Raw genomic sequence first — 21,363 nt, forward strand, 5'->3', positions numbered from 1 at the left:
CCCTTTATCTATACATATTTTTCACTTTACCCCCTCCAACTATAGAACGCTGCAACCTACCCCCTTTATCTTTCAATTCCTAACACATAAGGCCTGCCATTAGTTTTTTTTTTAATCCGCTCTTGCCGTTAGTCTGGAATCCAAAAAATCGTCAAAGGGGCATGTGCATGTCACATGATCTGTAAAAAGAAAAAAATTAAGTGCTCTAATTTTCAATCCGTTTGAATCGGTGTAAAGATCTTATTTCTCTGATCATTTTATTCCAAAGGATCATAATTAATTTTTGGCTCTAGAGCTCTCGTTAGTTAGCTTTAAAAGATATTTGGTTCTACTACTTTTTTAGGACTAATTAACGAGAGCTCTAGAGTCAAAAATTAACTATGACTCTTTAGAATAAAATGATCATGAAAATAAGATCTTTGTACCGATTCAAACGGATTGAAAATTGGAGCACTTAATTTTTCATAAGTACTTTATACGGAGTATATTAAAAAATATGGTTAAAAATTTAAGTGCTCCAATTTTTAATCTGTTTGAACCGGTACAAATATTATGATACGGAGTATACTAACTAACAAGAACCCTAGAGCCAAAAATTAATTATGATTCTTTAGGATAAAATAATCAGAGACGTAAGATTTTAGCACCGATTCAAACAGATTGAAAATTAAAGCACTTAATTTTTTTTTATTTTTTACAAATCATGTAACATGCACATGCCCCTTTGATAATTTTTTGGATCCCAGACTAACGGCAGGAGCGGATCAAAAAAAAAAAACTAACGGCAGGCCTTATGTGTTAGGAATTAGAAGATAAAGGGGGTAGATTGTAGCGTTCTATAGTAGGAGGGGGTAAAGTGAAAAATGTGTATAGATAAAGGGGGCAACTAGTAATTAACCCAAACTTAAATAAACAAATAACCACTCAAGTTAGTGGTTAATTAGTATATGAAGTCGGCCTCGTTCCGCTAAGATTTTTATTTTTTAAGTACTTATTTTTTGTTTTACGATACATGTCATTCTCTTACAGTACATCATTTTTAATTCAAAAAATAAGTAGTTATTTTCCTTAACGGAACGGGGCCTTAAGTAAATGTTAAGAATCAATTTAATTCTTCAGGCACATCCACACTTGTCACTTAAGTCCAACAAATTTCCGCAAATTTAATTTTATACTTTTTTTTATTATCATAGATTTAAGTTGCCTGCCATCAAAAAAATTTATAGTAATTTTTATATGGTCATTAATAATGTCACTCTCCAAATTTATAATGTCACTCTCCAAATCGATGCTCACACTTCCCTTTGGAAGTGACACTATAAATTTGGAGAGTGATATCATAAATTTCCGTACATGTATATTAGCTTAAGCCAGCAGCCGAGAGATGATCCCTCAAGAATCGAACTGATCTTGACACTTGACATGATAGAACACTGTACGTGCCCTTGACCTCTTATCTCTTTCTTTTTTTTTCTTAACTAAAAAGAAGCTTATCCAATGACCATTTGGTAGCTCATGGATTTTACATATTTTTTCGGCCATGAATATTGATGGTTTGAATGTCTTTTTCTTAATGTAGATTTGGTAGCACATGGATTTTGCATATTTTTTTACGGTCAGAACACTTTCTTACAAAATAAATATTTATTTTATATTTTTAAACTTAAAAATAATATAAATAAAAAATGATTTTTTGATTTTTATTACACTATATAAAAGATCTCATCGAGATCTTTCAAACAAAATTTCTATTGCATATTTTTAGATTTCCGTAAACCCATTATTTTTGAGATCGAAATTGCCTTCTCAAAAAATAAGAACTTAAATCCCATTTTGGAACAGGGACTGAATGCCTTTTTCTTAATGTAAATCATGATTTTACAAGGATAATCTAGGCATCAAGTATGGAAGTCTCAAAATCGTTACCTATATGTACTTAGGGGTGTAAACGAGCTGAGTCGAATCGAATATTAGCATGTTCAAGCTCGGCTCGATCAGAATTTGTCTGGCTCGAGCTTGGCTCGAGTTCGAATCGAGCCGGAAAAGCTCGGCTCGACAAGCATGTACTGTAACAACTCCGATTTTTCGTTCAACAAAAATCTCGTTGTTATTTGAAATTTCTTAATTTCTCTTAATTGCTCGTTGATTTTCTTATTTGATTTCCTTGTGGTTTGTATTTAAGCAATCGAACGCCTTATTATCGTCTAGTAACCCTAATTTCACTTTAGCCCTTAAGGATCGTTTTTTGACTTTTAAACCCTACTTAGCAAGCCTAGTTAGCTTCTAACTGGCTTGATGGAGTAACCAAACTAGGAAGTCACCTAGTTACTTATCCCTAACCGTAGATGGACCGTTTTGCCCATCTTGAACCTTTTGAACCCTAGACTAGAAATGGTTTAATTATTTTCTTTATTTATTTTAGTTTTATTCTTTAACCTTTGGACGATAAATGTTAGGAGAACTATTATCCATTGGATAATAGAAATCTATTTCTTTATATTAAAAGGATTTTTGAAATATTTGAACAAGTACTTTGATCTTTTAAAGAAATGACATTTATAAATATTTGAAATTACTTTTGATTATTTTTTTTAATAAAAGTACCCAAGTAACTATGGACCTTTGGACAATAATCGTTAGGGTAATCTTTACCCATTGGACAAAAGTCTTTTCTTTATTTTATTTGGTAAGTACATATATATATATATATCACATGTGTAATAAAAAGGACATATAGTCATTTTCAAAAAAACTTAGTTTAGTATTTAAAGTACCCGTACCTTATTATCCTTTGGATAATAACCGTTAGGGATTTTATTATCCATTGGGTAATAGGCTCATCTTTCAAACAAAGTACTTAACCCATTAAACTAATGTTTTGTTAAGATTCCCGGGAGTACAAAAGTACATTATTATATTAATTAAAGTACTCGTACCTTTATATTAGTTTAAAGGGGAAATCTTGACCTTAAATCCTTTTAGATTTAAAAGTACCAAAGTACCCTTTTATTTACTTGTGTTCTTACATGTTAGTACATACATATATATACATATATAGCTAGTACATGAGAGAGAGAGAGGAGAGAGGAGAGAGAGAGAGCCGTGAGGGAGAGAGAGGAGAGAGGTCGAGAGAGAGAGAGAAGGAGAGGGAGAGAGAGAGAGGGAAAGAAGAAGGAAGAAGAAGAAGGATGTGATGTGTACTTGACATTGGTCTTCCAAAAGTACTTCAAAATCTTTGGTGATTTCTTCTCCTAGCCAAATCTTAACCCCATTGTCCTTCTTTGTACAACTTTCAATTGTTTAAGCCATGAATCTTGTACCAATGTCTCCTCCATTGCAACATATCTTCCAAAGATCAAATCCAAGGACCAAAGTAGCCATGCAAGCCTACCAAATTAGCTTCCAACCTTTCAATCAAACCTTGACATGTGAAAGAAAGGTGAGGGAGAAAGAGAGAGAGGGGAATTCGGCTAGAGAGAGAGAGAGGGAAGCCCTTGCCTATAAATAGAAGCTCATTCCAAGCTTAAACTCACACCTTCAAACATTGCTCCAACTTCTCTCTAGAAATTTCAAAAGTTCTTGCTTTCAAAGTTCTAGTTTTCTTGTGTTCTTGAGAGAAACCACCAAACCACCTCCCAAAACCACCGTTAGATTTTTTAAAGTAGCTTAGTTAAGTTAGAAAGTTGTTTCTAGGAAAAGAAAGTACAACTCTTTTCCTTTCGAAGCAAACCGACGCCGTTACGCCGCCGAAATTCAAAACCGTCGACCAAATCTTCTTAGCCGACTACTACCGCCAAGAAGTACGGTAGGATTTCCTTATCTTCCATCCCGGTAGAATATTCTTATCGTCCACCCTAAGTATAAAGTAGTTATCTTTACCTACCATCCCAAATATAAAGTAATTTTGATCATTATGTTTAAAGTAGATAATGTTATCTTTGGATGAGAATGTATGAGATGCATGATGTTGTTATTGTGATTCAAGCATGTTATGTGGTCAAGAGTTGGATAATATTGTTGTATTCCTTTTGAAAATTTATAAATGCTCGTTTATGTGGAAAGTCCTACACCACGGAGTCTATGCATGTAACGTGACACGAAAACCAAGAGAATAGAGACATGGCACCTAGGGTGTGTTAACAAAGATAAAAATGTGTATCCGAGGGAGGAAATATTTTGAAACTACATAATGACTGGTTTTGGGTGCATTATGTGAGTTGTGTGTGTGTATGCCAATGGGAACCCGACGCGGCGGAACCATTGTGAGGATACTCGGGAACCCGGCGCGGCGGAACCGAGATTGGGTGTGTGCTTGGTTATCCGCAGTACGGAGCCAATGCGGTTGTGTGCCAATGGGAACCCGGCGCGGCGGAACCATTGTGAGGATACTCGGGAACCCGGCGCGGCGGAACCGAGGTTGGGTGAGTTAAAAAGGAGTTTTTAGGTAAAAAGGAGAGTGAAGTAAAAACATGGTCTACGATGAGTCTAAGTAATGAACACAACGTTAGTCAAGTAAGGATTGTGGATTTGAATACTTGTTTGGACTATATGCATGATCTAAGTGGAATTGTTGTTATTATGTTCTTACGTTCATAAGTTAAGGGTTACAGGGATTGGATAGTTCTATTGAGCTTTATGGCTCACGGTGTTGCCTTTTTTGTGACCCTGGCCTATTATATTGGTGGCGACACTGGTATAATATGTCAGACTTCATAGACGAACAGGGTGAACTTTACACCTTGGAAGCCTTCGGAGCCGAGGAGCTAGCTGTGATGGAAGAACAAGCGGAGCTGTAGTTAGGAGCCTTAGTTTCCTTCCGTTTGTAATAGAAGTACTCCTTTTTATGTTTTTGTTGTAATAAAAGAGCCGGACTCAACTTTTATTTCAATAAAATGTTTTATTTAACGTACTCAAAATTCGGGGCGTTACATGTACAAAGCTCGAGCTCAGCTCGTTAATATTCAGTCTAGAATAAACAAGCCGGCTCGGCTCGAATTCGAGCTCAAATTCGTCAACTTTTTAGCCTTAATATTGAAAAATTGGCTAAACGAGTCGAGTCGAACGGAATATTGGCATGTTCGAGCTGAGCCAAACCTATATATTTTGAGCCGAGACGAATCTATTCGTGAACCTATATATTGGCATGTTTGAGCCGAGCCCTGCTAGGTTCGAGCTCGGCTCGTTTATCAAACGAGCCGCAAAATTAAGCTCGAGTTTACTCATTTATCCTTCGAACCGAGCCGAGCTCTTACCGAGCCGAATCGACGAGCTGCTCTGCTCATTTACAGCCCTATATGTATCACATGATCGATCATACGGGTACATTATAGATATGCATTAATTGCATGTCCCTTAAAATATTGAATTCCAATGCAGGACAAGTAACGGATCAAAAAAATATATATATGCAGGACAAGTAACATAGGGACCAAGAAAGTAATTCTGAAATGAATCTTTCCTAAACATCCTTTAAGGAAAACATAAATTTTTTGGCAGCTAGCTAACGAAGTTTCGGAAATCCTAGAAAAAAAAAAAAGTTCGATAGAAACGTAAAAATATTAAACAACTGTCTTATATATTTAAATTTTAAAGTGCTGTTTTATTTGAATTTTTTCAACATCTGTCTATATTTTTATACTTTTTTGATTCGTCTTGTCGAAATGAACGATTAACTTCAAAAATTACGACGAAAAATTAAACAAAAAGTTACGAAAAACAAAAAATACCAAAATAAGCGTGAGACTTATAAATTTACAAGAAAATACGGCCTAACAAATGTCAGTTGCGTTAAACTAAATAGTCGTCACTTTATCATCCCCTTTTAGAATTTTCCAACTGATTATTAATAGTTCTACAACCACTCGCAAATTGCCAAAAGAAAAATTTTAAAATCAGTTTAATGGGCTGACAATATTAAATACATGGGAAAATGACGGCTAATGACGTTTAATACTCGCCAAATGACATTTTCAGCATTAACAAATATTCTTAGCATGTCCTTGACAGGTATTAATTATCAAAATATGTCTTGGGCCGTCATTTTCCCTAAATACATGAATGTATATTAAAAGGTGTAAAAGGTACGCAAAAATATATGTTTTTATTGTCTTTTAATGTGTTTATCATCAGCCCAGTGGACTGACAATAGCAAGACCGATTTCGGTGTTTATGACAAAAAAAAAGTTTAGTAAAGACGAAAAAAAGTATCAAACAACTTTCTTTTTAGAGCTTAAGTGTCTATATTTTTATACTTTTTGATTCGTTTCGTCGAAATGAACGATTAAGTGATTAATTGTTAAAATTATGTCAAAAAGCTAAACAAAAAATTATAAAAAATAAAAATACTGAAATAAATTTCAAACTTACAAGTTTCAAAGAACGCAGCCGTACTCATCTCATAGTGTGTGTGAAGCCTATATATGTGACGGGGTGAGTGTTTTTGTATATATTTGTGTGTGATTGTATTAAAATTGATTTATTGTTCCCCTAAAAAGCTGATGTGTGATGGCGAAAGCATTTTCCAAACGACACCGTTTCCCGTTGAGTTTCCCCCATCTCCCTGCGTAATCTTCCCATCCCCTGCCCCTGCTTTTGCCAAGCTTTTACTTCTCTGCACAGATTTCACTCCTCTCTCTCTCTCTCTCCACAAGTCGCAAAGCTTTCTCTCACTACACACTTCCCTCTAGTGTTCAAGCATAATGGGAGACAACAAGCGCAAACGAGGCCGAAAGCCCAAACCCCAAGGCCCCGAAACCCTAGATTTCCCAACAACCACCCCCACCACCTCCTCCTCCTCCCCCGCCATCGACGACGACGCCATCGTCTTCTCCGTCGCCAACGTCGAGCTCATCGACAACAACAACAACCCCGCCGCCAATCGCCGCCGCGGCCGCCCCCGCAAACTCCCCGACCACCACCCCGAAAAAGCCCTAAACAACGGCACCGCCGCCGGGGGGGCCCACAATTCGGTGTCGGCCGACGGGGCGGTGGTGGCGATGGCGAGGGCGGTGCCGTCGATGGACGCCGTGGTGAAAGTCTTCTGCACGCACACGGAGCCCAATTTCTCGCTGCCGTGGCAGAGGAAGAGGCAGTATAGCTCGAGTAGCAGTGGGTTTGTGATCGGTGGGAGGAGGGTGTTGACTAATGCGCACTCGGTGGAGCATTATACGCAGGTGAAGTTGAAGAAGCGTGGGTCTGATACTAAGTACGTGGCCACTGTACTTGCGATTGGGACGGAATGCGATATAGGTGAGATTTATTAGTACTGTTTAGTTTCTAGGTTTTTCAAATTTGTGTTCACTTAGCATTATCATTGTACTGAATGTGTGTCTAGAACTAAAGTCACATAATGCGCTTGCGCCAGCGTCCTTCAAAAACATTCCAAACTACAAACATTCACACAAGAAAGAGGACAGAGAGTCTGAGAGCACCAGCGTAGAGCAAGAATTGGAAGCGGGAGTCCAACTGAAGGATATTTATGTCTAGAAGCATATGTTTTTATTTGTTTGTGATGTTATACATTTTGTTGTTGCGATACAAACTGTTCGTGTGAATTGTAACTTTCTTAATTGCAACCGAATATATTTGTGTATGTATCTTTATACGTATGTATGTATGTATATATTTGTTTCATTAACTCTGGTGATGGTGTCGGGGTATAAGTAGAAATGTCAGATTCATATATAGGACATGTAGACAAACGACAAAAGATTTGATTTTGTTTTTGTAATTTTCATCTACTTTCAATGTGATATTGAAGATGGCGTTGCCATTCAGAATACTTGAAGTTTGTGTGTAGTTGCCGGATAAACTTGAATTAAGACATGTTGTTGGATGCATGCCCTGTTATTAATGTTGGATACATATCATATATCCTTACCAAGGTGTCGAGTATTTAATATGGTGGCTTGGTACATGTGGAAGAGACCATGTAATGTGTGTATACATTGGTGATAGGATACTGCATTAAGATTACCTTGAGGTGCTTCAGAAAATGCCTGGCAGTAGTTCTAAGCTGCGGAAGTTATATCCAAGGCCAAGAGCAATCAGTAGGTATTTTGAGGGTTCTGAAACATTTTTCTTTACTGGTATATTTGTAGCATCACTTGACCCAGAGGGATTGATGTCTAGAACAAATAGATACACAACGTCACAATGTGTATTTAAGAAAAGAAGCTATGTTCCTGTCTTTGATCCTTCTTACTTGAAGACCCCCTCCTTCTTAGGCAAAAGATACATTTCCAAGCAACTTTAGACTCGCTTTAGGTTTCTGTTCCTATCTGTAGAAATTTTTTAAGGAGCTTTTCTATGTGAAGGCAAACATAATTTGGCAAAATGAAGTGCAAGGTCCAGTAGACTTGAATAATACTCCCTTTGTTCCAATTTTTTAGTCCTTTTCAGGAGTTCGTGCCACTTTTCAATTGATCATATCTTGTAATCTATAAGGTTTTAGGTGATTTTGAAAACTTTATTCAATATTACTAATCGAGATCTATTAAACAATATCCATATTGCATATAAAAAAATATTAACAATTGAAAAATAACCAATTTATTATCCCTTTAGGATGGAACGAGGGACTACAAAATTGGGACGGAGGAAGTAAATAAGATAGACTTAAGGAGTTGGAGCATGCCTTCTTATGAGAGGGATATATTGGCCCATCTATTGTTTTTAGCAACAATCTTGTTAATGAGGCCATGCGATCTCCAGTGACAGATTTGTGGAAATGAGAGGCACTCCCAAAAAATTAACAGGGAGTGGAATCCCAAATTAGAACAAAGATTCTCTTTGATTTGATTACTTCGGATCAAGAATTGTGGATTCCCCTGGGATTTCTATTGATGCAAAAGTTTCTTCCTTTTTATATAATGGCCAATGGGTCTGGCCTTTTCCCCTTTGCTTAACCCCCTCTTTCCAGCTTGATTGCTCCAAAAATGACAAGCTTCAATAGACTTGTTCCCCTACTGCCATGATGCTGCCGCTACCCGAGACTCTATTAGAGGTCACTCTTCCATTGTTCATTGGCACCACCTTCTCTGGTTTCCCAACTGCATCCCAAGACATCTCATTCTTATTAGGATGGCCATCAAAGGGGGGTTGTGAACTAAGGAAAAGCTTATGAATTGGGGCATTTTCTCTTCTCCTATTGGGTCTCTATGCTCCAAGAAGATGAAACTCTTGCACATATTTTCCTCTTCTAAGAGCAGCCACTTGTTTATATTTTGCCAAAGCCCAAAGGTTAGTCCTGTCTCTAGTCATCCCCTGTCTATTCGCCCATTGATTAGGAATTTCAAGGGTATTGTTATTTTAGTTGTCGTAGTACGGAAAATTGCATGGGCTGCCATTATTTACTACATTTGGCAGGAAAGGAATCACAGGATCTTTCAAGGAATCCAAATACCTCCCTCTGCAGTCTTTCAAAGATCAGCTCTGATGTTAGAGTCAACGGTTGGCAACTCAACCATGTGAAGAACTTCCCCTTTAATCATGAACTATACCAATCTTGGTTGTAGAACCTTGTTTCTTTGTTTTTGTTTGCTCTTTCAATGAAACTCTCAGTTACTAAACCAAAAGGATGATTGATTTTGGAATGTAGGACTAGGGTCAGGTGGTCTAATTCTTTCACTTCAATTGCAGTTATGTTCTTGATAATCATTTCTAACCATGCAAATAATGAGGCACTTCGTTCAATAAAATTGTGGTGAATGCCATTTGCAGCCTTGCTTACAGTAGAGAGTGATGAGTTTTGGGAAGGGGTGTCACCTGTACAGTTTGGGGAGTTGCCTGCACTTCAAGATGCTGTGACAGTTGTGGGGTACCCAATCGGAGGAGACACCATTTCTGTGACAAGTGGTGTTGTTTCTCGCATAGAGATTCTTTCTTATGTTCATGGGTCCACTGAGCTTCTAGGTTTGCAGGTTTGGACCTTTTCTCCTCCCAGTAAAATTGTATTTATGGATATCCCGCCATCCAATGTTTATGTCTCTTGACACCGTTCATGTGCAGATAGATGCTGCCATAAACTCTGGAAATTCTGGTGGACCTGCCTTCAATGACAAGGGAAATTGTGTTGGTATTGCCTTTCAGTCCCTTAAACATGAAGATGCGGAGAATATTGGTTATGTCATACCGACACCAGTTATCATGCACTTCATTCAGGATTATGAGAAGAATGGAGCGTATACAGGTATGTTTATTTCCATACTTTGACTTATTTGCGAAAGGGTCAGATTTGTTTAGATTCATACAATGGTTTATGGGTCACTTCTTGATGACCTTTTATGCATGGATTTTAAGGGTTTAAATGTAGTTTAAAAAATTTGTAGAGATAAATAGCGAAAAGCAAAATCAGCAAAAGAGAATGGGTGTGAATCCTTATGCCGATGATCATATTAGGTTAAGTGGATTATACAACTTTGCATAATTTTCATTGACTGAAAATTGGACCAAACTTTCATCCTCATGCTTTTCTTGGTCACAGAAGGATTGCTATCTTGCCTATGATCCCAGACAAATGATTTCATGCTAAAGTTATCATGATTTGAGTCAAGAATCATCAAGTTGAAATCTGATATGATTGAGTCGTAACTGACATTTACAGCTTACCTGTATCTCTTTTATACTCTCTTTTTTTGGATCAACCTATATGCTTGTATGCTCATGTTTGAATAGTGGCATAGGCTTTGTAAGCCCCCTAGACACATGATATTTGCATATTCTTTATCACAATTATACAACACATCCACATCAGGGAGCAATCAGTAGCTCACCTCAACCAGCCTAATTGGCATACAGAGAACTCTTCTTTTAAACTCCCTGTAGTTGACACCTTTTCTAATAGTGGAAAAAACATTCCTTTCTACTTTGTTCTTTCCTTGTGGGTGAATGCATGCATTTTCTTTGCGAGACCTGATGCATAGCTCTCGAAGGATCCATTTATCAAAGATAAGTATTAACTTGGAATATTGGTGGAACTGAATCCCATAAGCAAGTGATCGTTAAGTTACAAAGTGGGAGAAAGTGTAAGAGCAGGACAGCAGCAATGCTAGTTCTATAGAGTTCAGCTTCTCCATAGGGCTTGTGATGTGTAAAGTAAGTATACAATCAGCATATCGTAAATCATGTGTTATAAGAGTAATAATAGGGTTTTTTTTTCATCTTCTAAGTTCATTGGGATAGATAAATGGTGTATGGAGAAACCATTAAATTTGGTGACTATACATAAAATTTGAATACAGTTAGTACTTTTGAGCAGGCAAAGGAAGCGCTTAATTTGATTCTTTTTATTTTCTGGTTTTTAATTACGTTTACTGTCGAGATTATCAAGCGCGGAGAACTTGATTTTTCATTTGTTTTATCTTTTTTATATGGAGCGGGATTCCCATAATGCAGGTTTCTGATTAAGTTTGTTTAACTCGTCGAGAAGATGTATTTTGGTAGTAGGGTTTTGATGGAATAGCTATGAACACGGAGCAGAATTGAAATAATGGTTAATAAACTTCTTTTGTCATCTTATAGGTAAACTTTATACCTGGTAGTTGAGAACAAAATATAGCCACGTTTAGTAGCACTGTAGCAGAATACCTTGATATTGGCCAATTTTTTTTTTTCCACTCTGCATGCTTCACAGTTGCTTCTGAATTTTGTAGTTTGTAGAGGGGCATATGGTTTCTGTTTCGTGTATTTCACCTATATATTTGAGGTGATCACAGTATATTTTTTTTAAGTAGCTCTTATCTCTCTCCCCCACCCCACCCTGCCCTACACTTCTTCCCTCTCTTCTCTTTCCTTTGCCAAAATAAGAATTAGTCTCATGTGTTAGGATTTCCAATACTTGGAGTTGAGTGGCAGAAGATGGAAAATCCTGATATGCGTATGGCGATGGGAATGAAACCTGATCAAAAGGGCGTCCGTATTAGAAGAATCGATCCCACTGCTCCGGAATCTGAGGTTCTGAAGCCATCAGATATTATACTCAGCTTTGATGGGGTCGATATTGCAAATGATGGAACAGGTAATTGTGGATGAACAGATTATTCTTTCTTCTTGATCTCAACTGTCGTATTTTTTGGATGGATAGGAGGCTCAAATGTGAGCCTCTCTATTGTGGTAACGAATGCCGCTGGGATGGCCCTTGGGGAAAATCTCATTTGTCTTTTCCTATTCTCATTTACTGTTAAATGCGTGTCACTATTACCATGACTGCGATTGTCTTCTTGATTGTGATTTGAACCTTGGTTAGGTTTTGTGTTGCCTTACAAGAGTTGCAATCTCCAATTGATACGTATTGCTGTACATTATTGCGTAGCTCAGTACTTAAAAGTTAAAACTGCTTCTATAAGTCTACTCCTCCATTGGCCTTGGATTATAAAACTAGGTTGGGTGGGTGCTGCCTAATCTAGTATTCCTTTGGTGGTAATTTCGTGTTGTTTAATACTTGAATCTTCTATTTTCCACTTCGTAGCTGTTGTAACTTTTCTAGCACCTAAGGTATTGACCGGTGTTCTTAATTTGTGGTGACAGTTTAACATTGTATTGTAGTATGTGCTTCTCTTACAAAACCATCTCATATTCATTATATCCTGGAAAGAAACCAATATCACATTTGATTTTCGTATCATACTTTGGGATCTAAAATGGGTTATAGTAACTCGATAACACATACTATATTTTGATGTTCTCCCAACTAAGATTGGCTTTCGTACAATTATATTTGGTTGCGGACTTCATTGCTAATTTTCTATACGCAATTATGTTATCACTGTTATGAACTCCTTGTAACAGACAATTAAGAAAACTTAGAGATGTCCATTGACGAACCACTTAGTAGAATTTTTGTAAAACTTTACGCTAGTCTTTCACCAGTTTTTTTTTGTATAATTTGTCAACATTGGTTTTTGGCAGTTTGTTCAGATAAAATTGCATGGTTGTTCGCTGCGTTCTTTAGTATAATCTTCCTTTCAGATAAAATTGTAGTGCAATTCAAGGTTGTGCTTTAGGAGTAAGCTGTAAGCTTATTATGCATCTAGCATATGGTATGTAAAACCATCTTTCCATTTCTGGGTAACATGTTACTGAATGTTGGGCAATCAAGAAAAAACAGTTGAGAAAATAAGTATAGCTATAGGAGAATGTTGGGATTGAAAAGGGGTGTTGCATGAGTATATAAAATGGGAAATGAATTCATTAGGAAAAAGTGGCACCAATGAAGAAAATGAGTGAAAAGTGTTTAGATGTTATGGACAGAGATGACAGGAAATGACATGATTTCCTCAAACTTAGTCGAGAATATGGCTTCAATAGTTCAATTAGAATCAATTGTTCTAGTCGAGCCAAATTAAGTGGGACAAGGGCTTGTTCAAACGAGTTGAGTTGACTGTAACATAATTGTTATAGCTTTCTCTATGAGATGCAACACTTTTTTTTTGGAGTTATTTTGCTGTGTCAGTGGTTGTAATGAAAGTATACCTTTTGACTGGAATTGTTGGCTGAGTTATACTTAATTTTGGAATTGATATCTACTGTGTGTTGGTGTGTTTCACAATTGTGTTACTTGACAAGGAAAAGTTTCTCGTTGCCCCATTATGTTGGCTTTTTTCTCTCATATGTAACCTTGAAAATGGAGATAGTCAGATTCACCACAATTCTCTGCCCCATCGTTGTGTATTCTGAGCTCTGGGATTAACTTTCTTTCTTTTGTTTTTTCAGTTCCTTTTAGACATGGTGAGCGCATAGGGTTTAGTTATCTTGTATCACAAAAGTATACCGGAGATGTTGCGGCGATTAAAGTTCTTCGCAGTTCTGAAACTCTCAGATTTAAAGTCAAATTAAAGAGTCACAAAAGGCTCATTCCAGCGCACAACAAGGGCAGACCTCCCTCTTATTACATTGTTGCTGGACTTGTTTTTACGACTGTATCTGTTCCATATCTGCGTTCTGAGGTAACCATTGGACTTTTAAATTGTGTTTAGACAATAAGCTTATTTAGTAAAGAAGCCAAGCCTGAGCAAAGCTTAGCTGGGCTTATCTGACGTATGGGCATGACATGGTGGCAAGGATTAATTCCTGTTAAATTCCATGTATCTTATTTTTTCAGCCACAAGATTCACATTTATTATCTGCATTTACGTTTTTTTTTTTGAGCTTATGCTGTATCTTGGTGAGATCTAACGAATGCAGGACAAGTTAAAACAATGGTCTCTTTGGTGTTATTTCCTTTCTACTCATGTTTTCATGTTCAGTGAACTATTTCCGAGAACTGTTTTTGGAAAATATTATAGGAACAACCAACTTTTTATGGAACACTAGGATGTTTTCAAAAAATAGGAATTTTTTTCAAAGGAAAAAATTTGAAAACGATGAGCGTTTTGTACTTTTCAGTATTTATGATTCCCAAAAGAGGATATAGCTTTGTCTAATGTGCATAAGATTTCCCCTGGAGAGGTCTAGGAATACGGAACTAATAGCCACTTCAGTTGTCGCGTTGATATGACCGAGACCACATGGTATGATGGGCTGGTTTATCATTTCACAAAATAGAGGATGTAATTTGGTGATGGGCTTACCGCTTAAATTTTTTGCAACACGATGTGCACACATTTACTTTCTTTATTAAAATTTCAAAACCTTTTGAGTTAGGAATCCAAGTTCAACTCTAAAACTTCATTGCAGATCGAATTTTTCTCCTAACAGTGTTTAGGATTGCCTTTGCTGTTGCACAATGACGGACTTTAGTACCCATTGGTGTTCTTTTTTAATTGATCGGCAACAAACAACTTTAGACCTCCTAGTGGTAAACTTTCCAAATGTGAATGTTAGGAATCTGCTAGAACTTTAGTTCTCTCCTAATCTATTCACTACCAAATACCGGAGTCATTAGATTTCCTTTTGTGTTGGAAATTATTTTATATTTTCACTGATGATGTATTTCCATATACATTATTATTATATATAAATAAATATATAAAGTAGCTGGGATGTGCCTTTGGGTATTGTGGATGTCAACCTAAAAACATTAGGGGAGCAAAGAAGTTTCTGAGATGATGTTCGATATATCAAAATATCAGAGGTCATCAAAGTAGTAACATACTAACATGCCATAAAATGCATTAAAGCTTTGATACTACGCTGCGTATTTGTGCCAATGTTTGGTTCCCGCTGCATTCAAATTTTTTAATCTTATTTTAAAAAGTAATATAAACTTGCTTGAGCATTGGGAGAAATCTATCTGATTACCCTTCCGTTGCACAGGAAATACAAACAGCTTTTTTTTTTCCTGTTTAGTTTTGAAGTTTTATTAATGTAAAGTATTGTCTCCACTTGGTTTGCATCTTGTTGTCAGTATGGTAAAGAATATGAATATGAAGCTCCAGTCAAGCTGTTGGACAAACTCTTGCATGAAATGCCCCAATCACCAGATGAACAGCTTGTTGTGATATCTCAGGTTTTTCATCTTGCTTCTTACGCTTATGTATCTCTGATGTTATTACCCAAGGGGGTGTACACATTAGTATTGACATTTGTTCTTGTCCAATTTAAAAAGGTTCTTGTTGCGGACATCAATATTGGATATGAGGAGATTGTCAACACCCAGGTTGGAATTTCTAATGGATGCAGAAAATATTTACATGATGCTAGGAATGATTCTAAATCTATTTTTATTATGCATATGTTGTAGGTTCTTGCTTTTAATGGTAAGCCTGTGAAGAATCTGAAGAGTTTGGCTAGCATGGTGGAGAGCTGTGACGATGAGTTTTTGAAATTTGATTTGGAATACCAACAGGTACCTCAACCTCACTTTTTGTTCACACGTGCATTAGATCGTGTCTTGATCAAGGAACCATATTCCAATTCTGTTCCATCAAATCAAAGCAGGCAAATGTTTTCTGTTTCCTATAAAACTGAAATGAAACTTCATTCATGAAAATCCCAATATCCAATGTTTCAATCGCAATGCACCGAAGCACCAGGAACCCGTATGAATGATTGAGCTGTTTCAACACATATTATCATAATTCAATATTGACTATTCTGTAGAGTTTCTAATCCACTTGCCATTTCTCGCATTCTCAAATACGTATCGGAAATGTTTTCGAAACTTGTTTGGTTTTTAGTTGATCAAAACAATTTACCTATACAAAATTTTGATTCTTGTTCTTGATTGCCTTGCCTTGCTTTATCCTTGTACGTATTTGTTTGCAGATAGTGGTCCTTCGAACAAAGGCAGCCAAAGCAGCAACACTAGACATCCTCACCACACATTGTATACCTTCTGCCACATCAGATGATCTCAAATCGTGAGACCAGGTGGTCATGTGGGCGTACGTTATAACCTTCTACCTCAGCCTCCCAACTGCACCGGTTTTGATTTTATTATATATTGAAGCTCATATAGAGGGTATACTAGTCATTCCAAATTCTATAAAATTTCAAGACAGGTTAGGGCTGAGGAGTGCACGTCAGCTAACAATTTTGTTGGTAGATTTATGGAGATATTGTCTAGCAACGAGGTGTTGGGAGTGGGAAGTACCTCTACAATTATTATTGAGAGGAGCATCGGAAAGGGTGGAGGATATATAGCTATTGTATTCTTCAACTTGGGGCATTTGCTTTCTGATTTTCTTTGCTCGCTTTTTTTTTTTTTTGGCTCTTTGGAGGCGAGATTTTTGGACTTGTGTCTCGGTAGCTTACCAATGCTTAATAATTCTTAAACTGCAATATTCTAGGAATCTATGGAATTTCCATTGCCAAGTCGCATGTCATGTTTATCTGAAAGTGCGAAATGGAAAAGAGGAAGGCAGGGGCAAACCAGAGGTAAGAAAATTGTCTTGCAATTCAAAGTGTTCTTCATAAACTAATTTTGCAAACAAAACCTGCATCATTTTCCATGGACTCTAAAGACTTATTTTCAAACTTTTCGAGAGGGCAGGGTTTTCAAGAAATTAGAACATCTTATAAAGTTTTCTTAGAAGAATTGCTCTTTCCAGAAAATACTTTGAAGAACCATCGACCTTATTTTTGGGTACTTGGTCAATAGTTATATACCGTGTACTCGTGCAACAACATTCGACTCTCGAATTCATTGTTTCGAGTGGGATATAATTCAAAGAAAAGCTAAACGGGAAAATGGCTGATTTTCTACAATATACAAGTTTCTATGCGACCGCGTGAGTCTGCAATAGTGGGGTATTGCATGAGGATGAAGGCAGCTGATCAACTCCATGGTTTCCCTTTTCCTCTTCTTTTGATTGTGCCCATATCACTCCGTAGAAACCCACCACAATTACAATTGCTCCAATTATGCTGCAAAAACATTTAAACAAAATAGTAACATAAAATCAGTTCTATGGCACTTTTCCATTGAAATTTGCACTGCCTGGTGGAAAAAAAAAAAATTAATGGACTCCACGTGCAAACACGCCCGTCTCCAAGTAAAAGTAGGGTTTGGACAGTCGTCTCGAAAGCCAAGATGAATAATCAAAACCAATCACGTTGAACAACACATTTTTATCGAGTTAAATGAATTCTGATCTGTATTGCTTTTTCACCAAAAAAAAAGTTCCAATCAAGTGTGCTAACCTATTTTAGTTTAAGATAATTCTGCTTCGAAATCATGTTTCTGGACATTTCATCGATCTGGTTTTTGACATTGTTGGTGTTCTCAATGACCTTTAAAAAGCAAATGGTTCCGGTTATCGAAATAGATCCAGAAATTGGCCGACACAGTGCTTAAACTGAACAGTCCAGTACGGAGACAATCCAAACCCAAATCATTGTCCCTTCTTTTTCTACAACAAATCGCAGCCAAATATTTCCAAAATTCTCAACAAAGGGAAAAGATAAACTTCATCACATGGTAACCTGTCAGTATTCCTGAATGGAAAACGTGTTATTCATTTATTGATTATTTAACTTGATCACTTTCCTTTTTTCCTCAGAAAAGGGTAGTAGTTGAGGGAGGGATGAATTTTTTACCTTCCAACATGAAGTGCGTCACCAAGGAAAATGGCACCCAATAATGCAGCAATAGCAATGCCCATTGGCTTGAACATGGAGACAAACACAGGACCTTTCTTGTGTATACACCATGTTTGGACGGAAAAAGTTACGGCACTTCCAAGCACGGCCTAAAAAAAGTAGAAAACGAGAAATCATTACAGATTAGGTGCGACAATGCCTGGCAGATCAGAACTACCAGTGGAAAAATTTACTTACTGAGTAGATGACTGAGATGAGCTCGATATCAGGGCTTAGTTTCCAAGCATTTGGGTTGTTTCTTTCTGCAAATAATGAGAGTGCCGCACATTGGATTGTCCCAAACAAGCAGTAGAATGCCACTGTTGTCAATTCTGATGGGTACCCTTTAAGTATTGCAGCCTGTAAGATTACTATTCAGATGTTATCAATCCACTTGAGAAGAATAATGTCGATGTTCGACTGTGTGTCTTGTGTAGGATTCTCAGTCCCCTCGTCCTAAAGCACTATATATGATCAATCCAATTCTGCTTCGAGAACAAGGATTTTTATGTTGGACTGTGTCTGTGTGTGCCTTGTGCACACGATTCTCAGTCTTCCTTGTCTTAACGCACCATAAGTTTTGCACGATTGTACTCAATATTCTTTAATTTGAGACTTCACCACAATGCGTGGTGCACTGGGAGTTTGGGACAACCACAGCACAAAGTTTTGGGGACAAAGGATCCGAGCTTTCGAATGTAAGAAATGTAATTAACTACTAAAAACTTGACAAAAATCAACTTGGGGTGCAACAATAATGCAATGTGGATCACACTCATAATGAATCTAGAGCACAAAGTGTATGGTACAGATATATATTTTTTTGATCCGATATGGTATAGATTCATCATTCCTATAATGTGGCTCACAACAAATATTGATCCAGTCCACTAATTTGAAATTGGGTACTTTTCTGGGTATGTAGCACTATTGTTTGAGTATTACCTGAGAAATGTTACATATAGCCAGAGATAAACAAGCAATCGCAAGGAAAAGGCCTCCAAGAATCCAGTTACTTTCAGTTGCCAACATGTTGAAGAGAGATGATTGTGATGGAAACGAGTCTTCAGAGGAAACTGATGAGGATTGAACTGGCAAGGAGCCAATTGGAGGACCCTTGTAGAGGGTTACTACCAATGCGCCTGATATTGAAACCAAGGTCCCCATGATCTTCACCCGACTTCTTGAGCTTCTAAAATCTACCTTTTCCATCCTGAGAGGGGAAAAGATTGATAGACAAAAAAAAAAAAAACTCTGCATATTAGTTGATTTTGTACACTTTTTGTCAATCAATTTCAAGCGAGTATGCAACATGACAAATCGCAATGGAGAAAAATGGATTCATGTAGAGTAGCTGACCCAACTGAGTGAGACTTAAGGCTCGGTTTGGTTTTGTTTGATAATAGCAAATGTTTTTTTTTGTGTGTAGAAAACCTTCATTTTTGGATGATTTTATCCTTTTAGAAACCACATGGTCATATCCCGAGGGCCTGTTTGATTCGCGATATTAGACGTGAGATAGAATGGCAAATCCATGAGACACGATTTCTGTCCTTTCAATGCAACGATTTGTTGAGGTATAACTTGGAGAATTAATCCCACAAAACATGGGATACTGTATACGTTTGAAGCATCCAAGCAGCATAGCTTCTAATTATTAGTCCTTAGTCTGATCAATTGGGTAATTGAGCTCCCATCATCCTCTGATTTACTGTCTGTCAATGGAAAATTGGAAAAGAGTAATAAAACCTGAAGAGAACAGCAAGCAAGAAAGTGAAAGCTGGGACCAAATTGCTCATGGCCGATCCAAGGGTGGGTGAGCTATAGTTTATCCCTGTGAATACACAGTTTTGCATCACTGTAATCCTGTAAAAAAAAAAAAACCCCAAAAACCTAGACTCATTAATTTCGTTCACAAAGGGACAGAACCCACTTTTGGACTCATTGAATTGAAGGTGTAAAGGACAAAACTACATACCCAACAAGGCCGAGGAGGAAGAATTTGCAGAGGAGAGAGAACGTCAGAGGAGGTGAGTCCCTCTTTGTTCTGCAAGTGACAAGGAACTAAATTAGAAGTGAGATTTTGGAAGTAAAATAATTAAGGGGAAAGAGGGTAGATACCACCTGTGGAAGAGGAAAGCAGAAGGGAGGAGGATGAGAGTGGCGATGGCGTTTGAGTAAACAACAAAGACAAAGTGGCTCATTCCTTTGGACATGGCTGCTTTGCTCAGGGTGGTTAGGCCCACATCCAAGCACTCTACCATCACCATGGCTGCGAATGGCAACAGTTCCACCAAATGGGGCTTCATCTCTCTCTCTCTCTCTCTTCCTTTTCTCGAGTGTCCACTCTCTCCGAGTTTCACATGGTTGAAATAGAAAATTACCATGACCGAGAAACTTATTCACGGAGGATTCACGGCTCTGCATAATCTTAATCGTTTATTTCGATAATTCATAATTGAGATGTGTTTTTAATTATGATTGGTAAAAAATATAAATTAATTTTTAATTTGAACTGTCCAAAATACTTTTAGACCAGCGAGATTGGGCATTCGTTTACGGAAATATCTGTAAAAGTTATTCTCACCATCACCATGGTTGATTTTCCCATACTACGCTTTTTTCGGATGCTTCTCAATATATTTTGCCACAATATACAATTCTTTATCTGAGTAACATAATATGTGGGTGTGAGCGAGAACGTTTGTATGAAAGTATTTTTTTAAAATATCACAAATTACTAGAATTCGTTAAAGTGAGAATTGTGAGCGCCAGCAGAACGAGAATTAAGATTGACAGATTATTATGTGAAGGCAGCCAATCAACTCCATGGCTTTCCTTTTCCTCTTCTTTTGATTGGCTTTCCTTATACATGAGTGTTTCACTCTCCTATCATTGTTGTTGGCGCCTAGACTAACGGTGCGTGTGTAACTTGAGGAGAAATAAAAATTGGAGAAAAATAATATCAAAATTATATTGTGCGTAATTTTAGATTTTTTTTTTTAATTTTCTCACCAAACCAAACAATGAAGATAAATTTTTTTAAACTTACCTTCATTTTTTTCTTAAATTTTCACAAGTTTCATGTGTCCCGTAATAATGTGTGGTGGTAAAGGAGTTCGAGGACTTCCACACTAAATAATCTCTGCTAAAATGGGCCCCAAGCCCCTAACCAGTGGGTGATATGTTTGTTGATCGGGCTGGGCTGCAGGAAAGAATTGCATCTCGGCCCGAGATCCGCTATTCAAATTGGACTCTTACCGATAAGTGTTTTTTAATAAACAAAACATGTCCTTGGCGGGTATTAATTATCAAAATACGTCATTGACCGTCATTTTTCCTAAC

General features: G+C 37.2%; 2 protein-coding genes across 2 annotated transcripts; one reads left to right on the plus strand and one right to left on the minus strand.

Moving 5' to 3' along the window:
- The first annotated feature begins 6,587 nt into the window (after positions 1–6,587).
- LOC131298117 (protease Do-like 9) lies at positions 6,588–16,752 on the plus strand. Its single transcript, XM_058323424.1, has 9 exons — positions 6,588–7,248; positions 9,721–9,920; positions 10,009–10,189; positions 11,825–12,016; positions 13,711–13,943; positions 15,344–15,445; positions 15,545–15,595; positions 15,680–15,784; positions 16,204–16,752. The coding sequence occupies exons 1-9, from the start codon at positions 6,699–6,701 to the stop codon at positions 16,300–16,302; spliced, it is 1,713 nt and encodes a 570-aa protein (XP_058179407.1). The 5' UTR covers positions 6,588–6,698; the 3' UTR covers positions 16,303–16,752.
- Positions 16,753–16,932: 180 nt separating this feature from the next.
- Positions 16,933–20,378, minus strand: LOC131298119 (WAT1-related protein At3g28050-like). Its single transcript, XM_058323426.1, has 7 exons — positions 20,143–20,378; positions 19,997–20,065; positions 19,768–19,884; positions 18,964–19,231; positions 18,217–18,378; positions 17,977–18,128; positions 16,933–17,304 (listed from the first exon to the last, which is right to left on the minus strand). Exons 1-7 carry the CDS (start codon positions 20,325–20,327, stop codon positions 17,157–17,159), a joined length of 1,101 nt encoding a protein of 366 aa, XP_058179409.1. The 5' UTR covers positions 20,328–20,378; the 3' UTR covers positions 16,933–17,156.
- Positions 20,379–21,363: the final 985 nt, after the last annotated feature.

This window comes from Rhododendron vialii, chromosome 8a (assembly GCF_030253575.1).
Source record: "Rhododendron vialii isolate Sample 1 chromosome 8a, ASM3025357v1".
Classification (NCBI taxonomy): domain Eukaryota; kingdom Viridiplantae; phylum Streptophyta; class Magnoliopsida; order Ericales; family Ericaceae; genus Rhododendron; species Rhododendron vialii.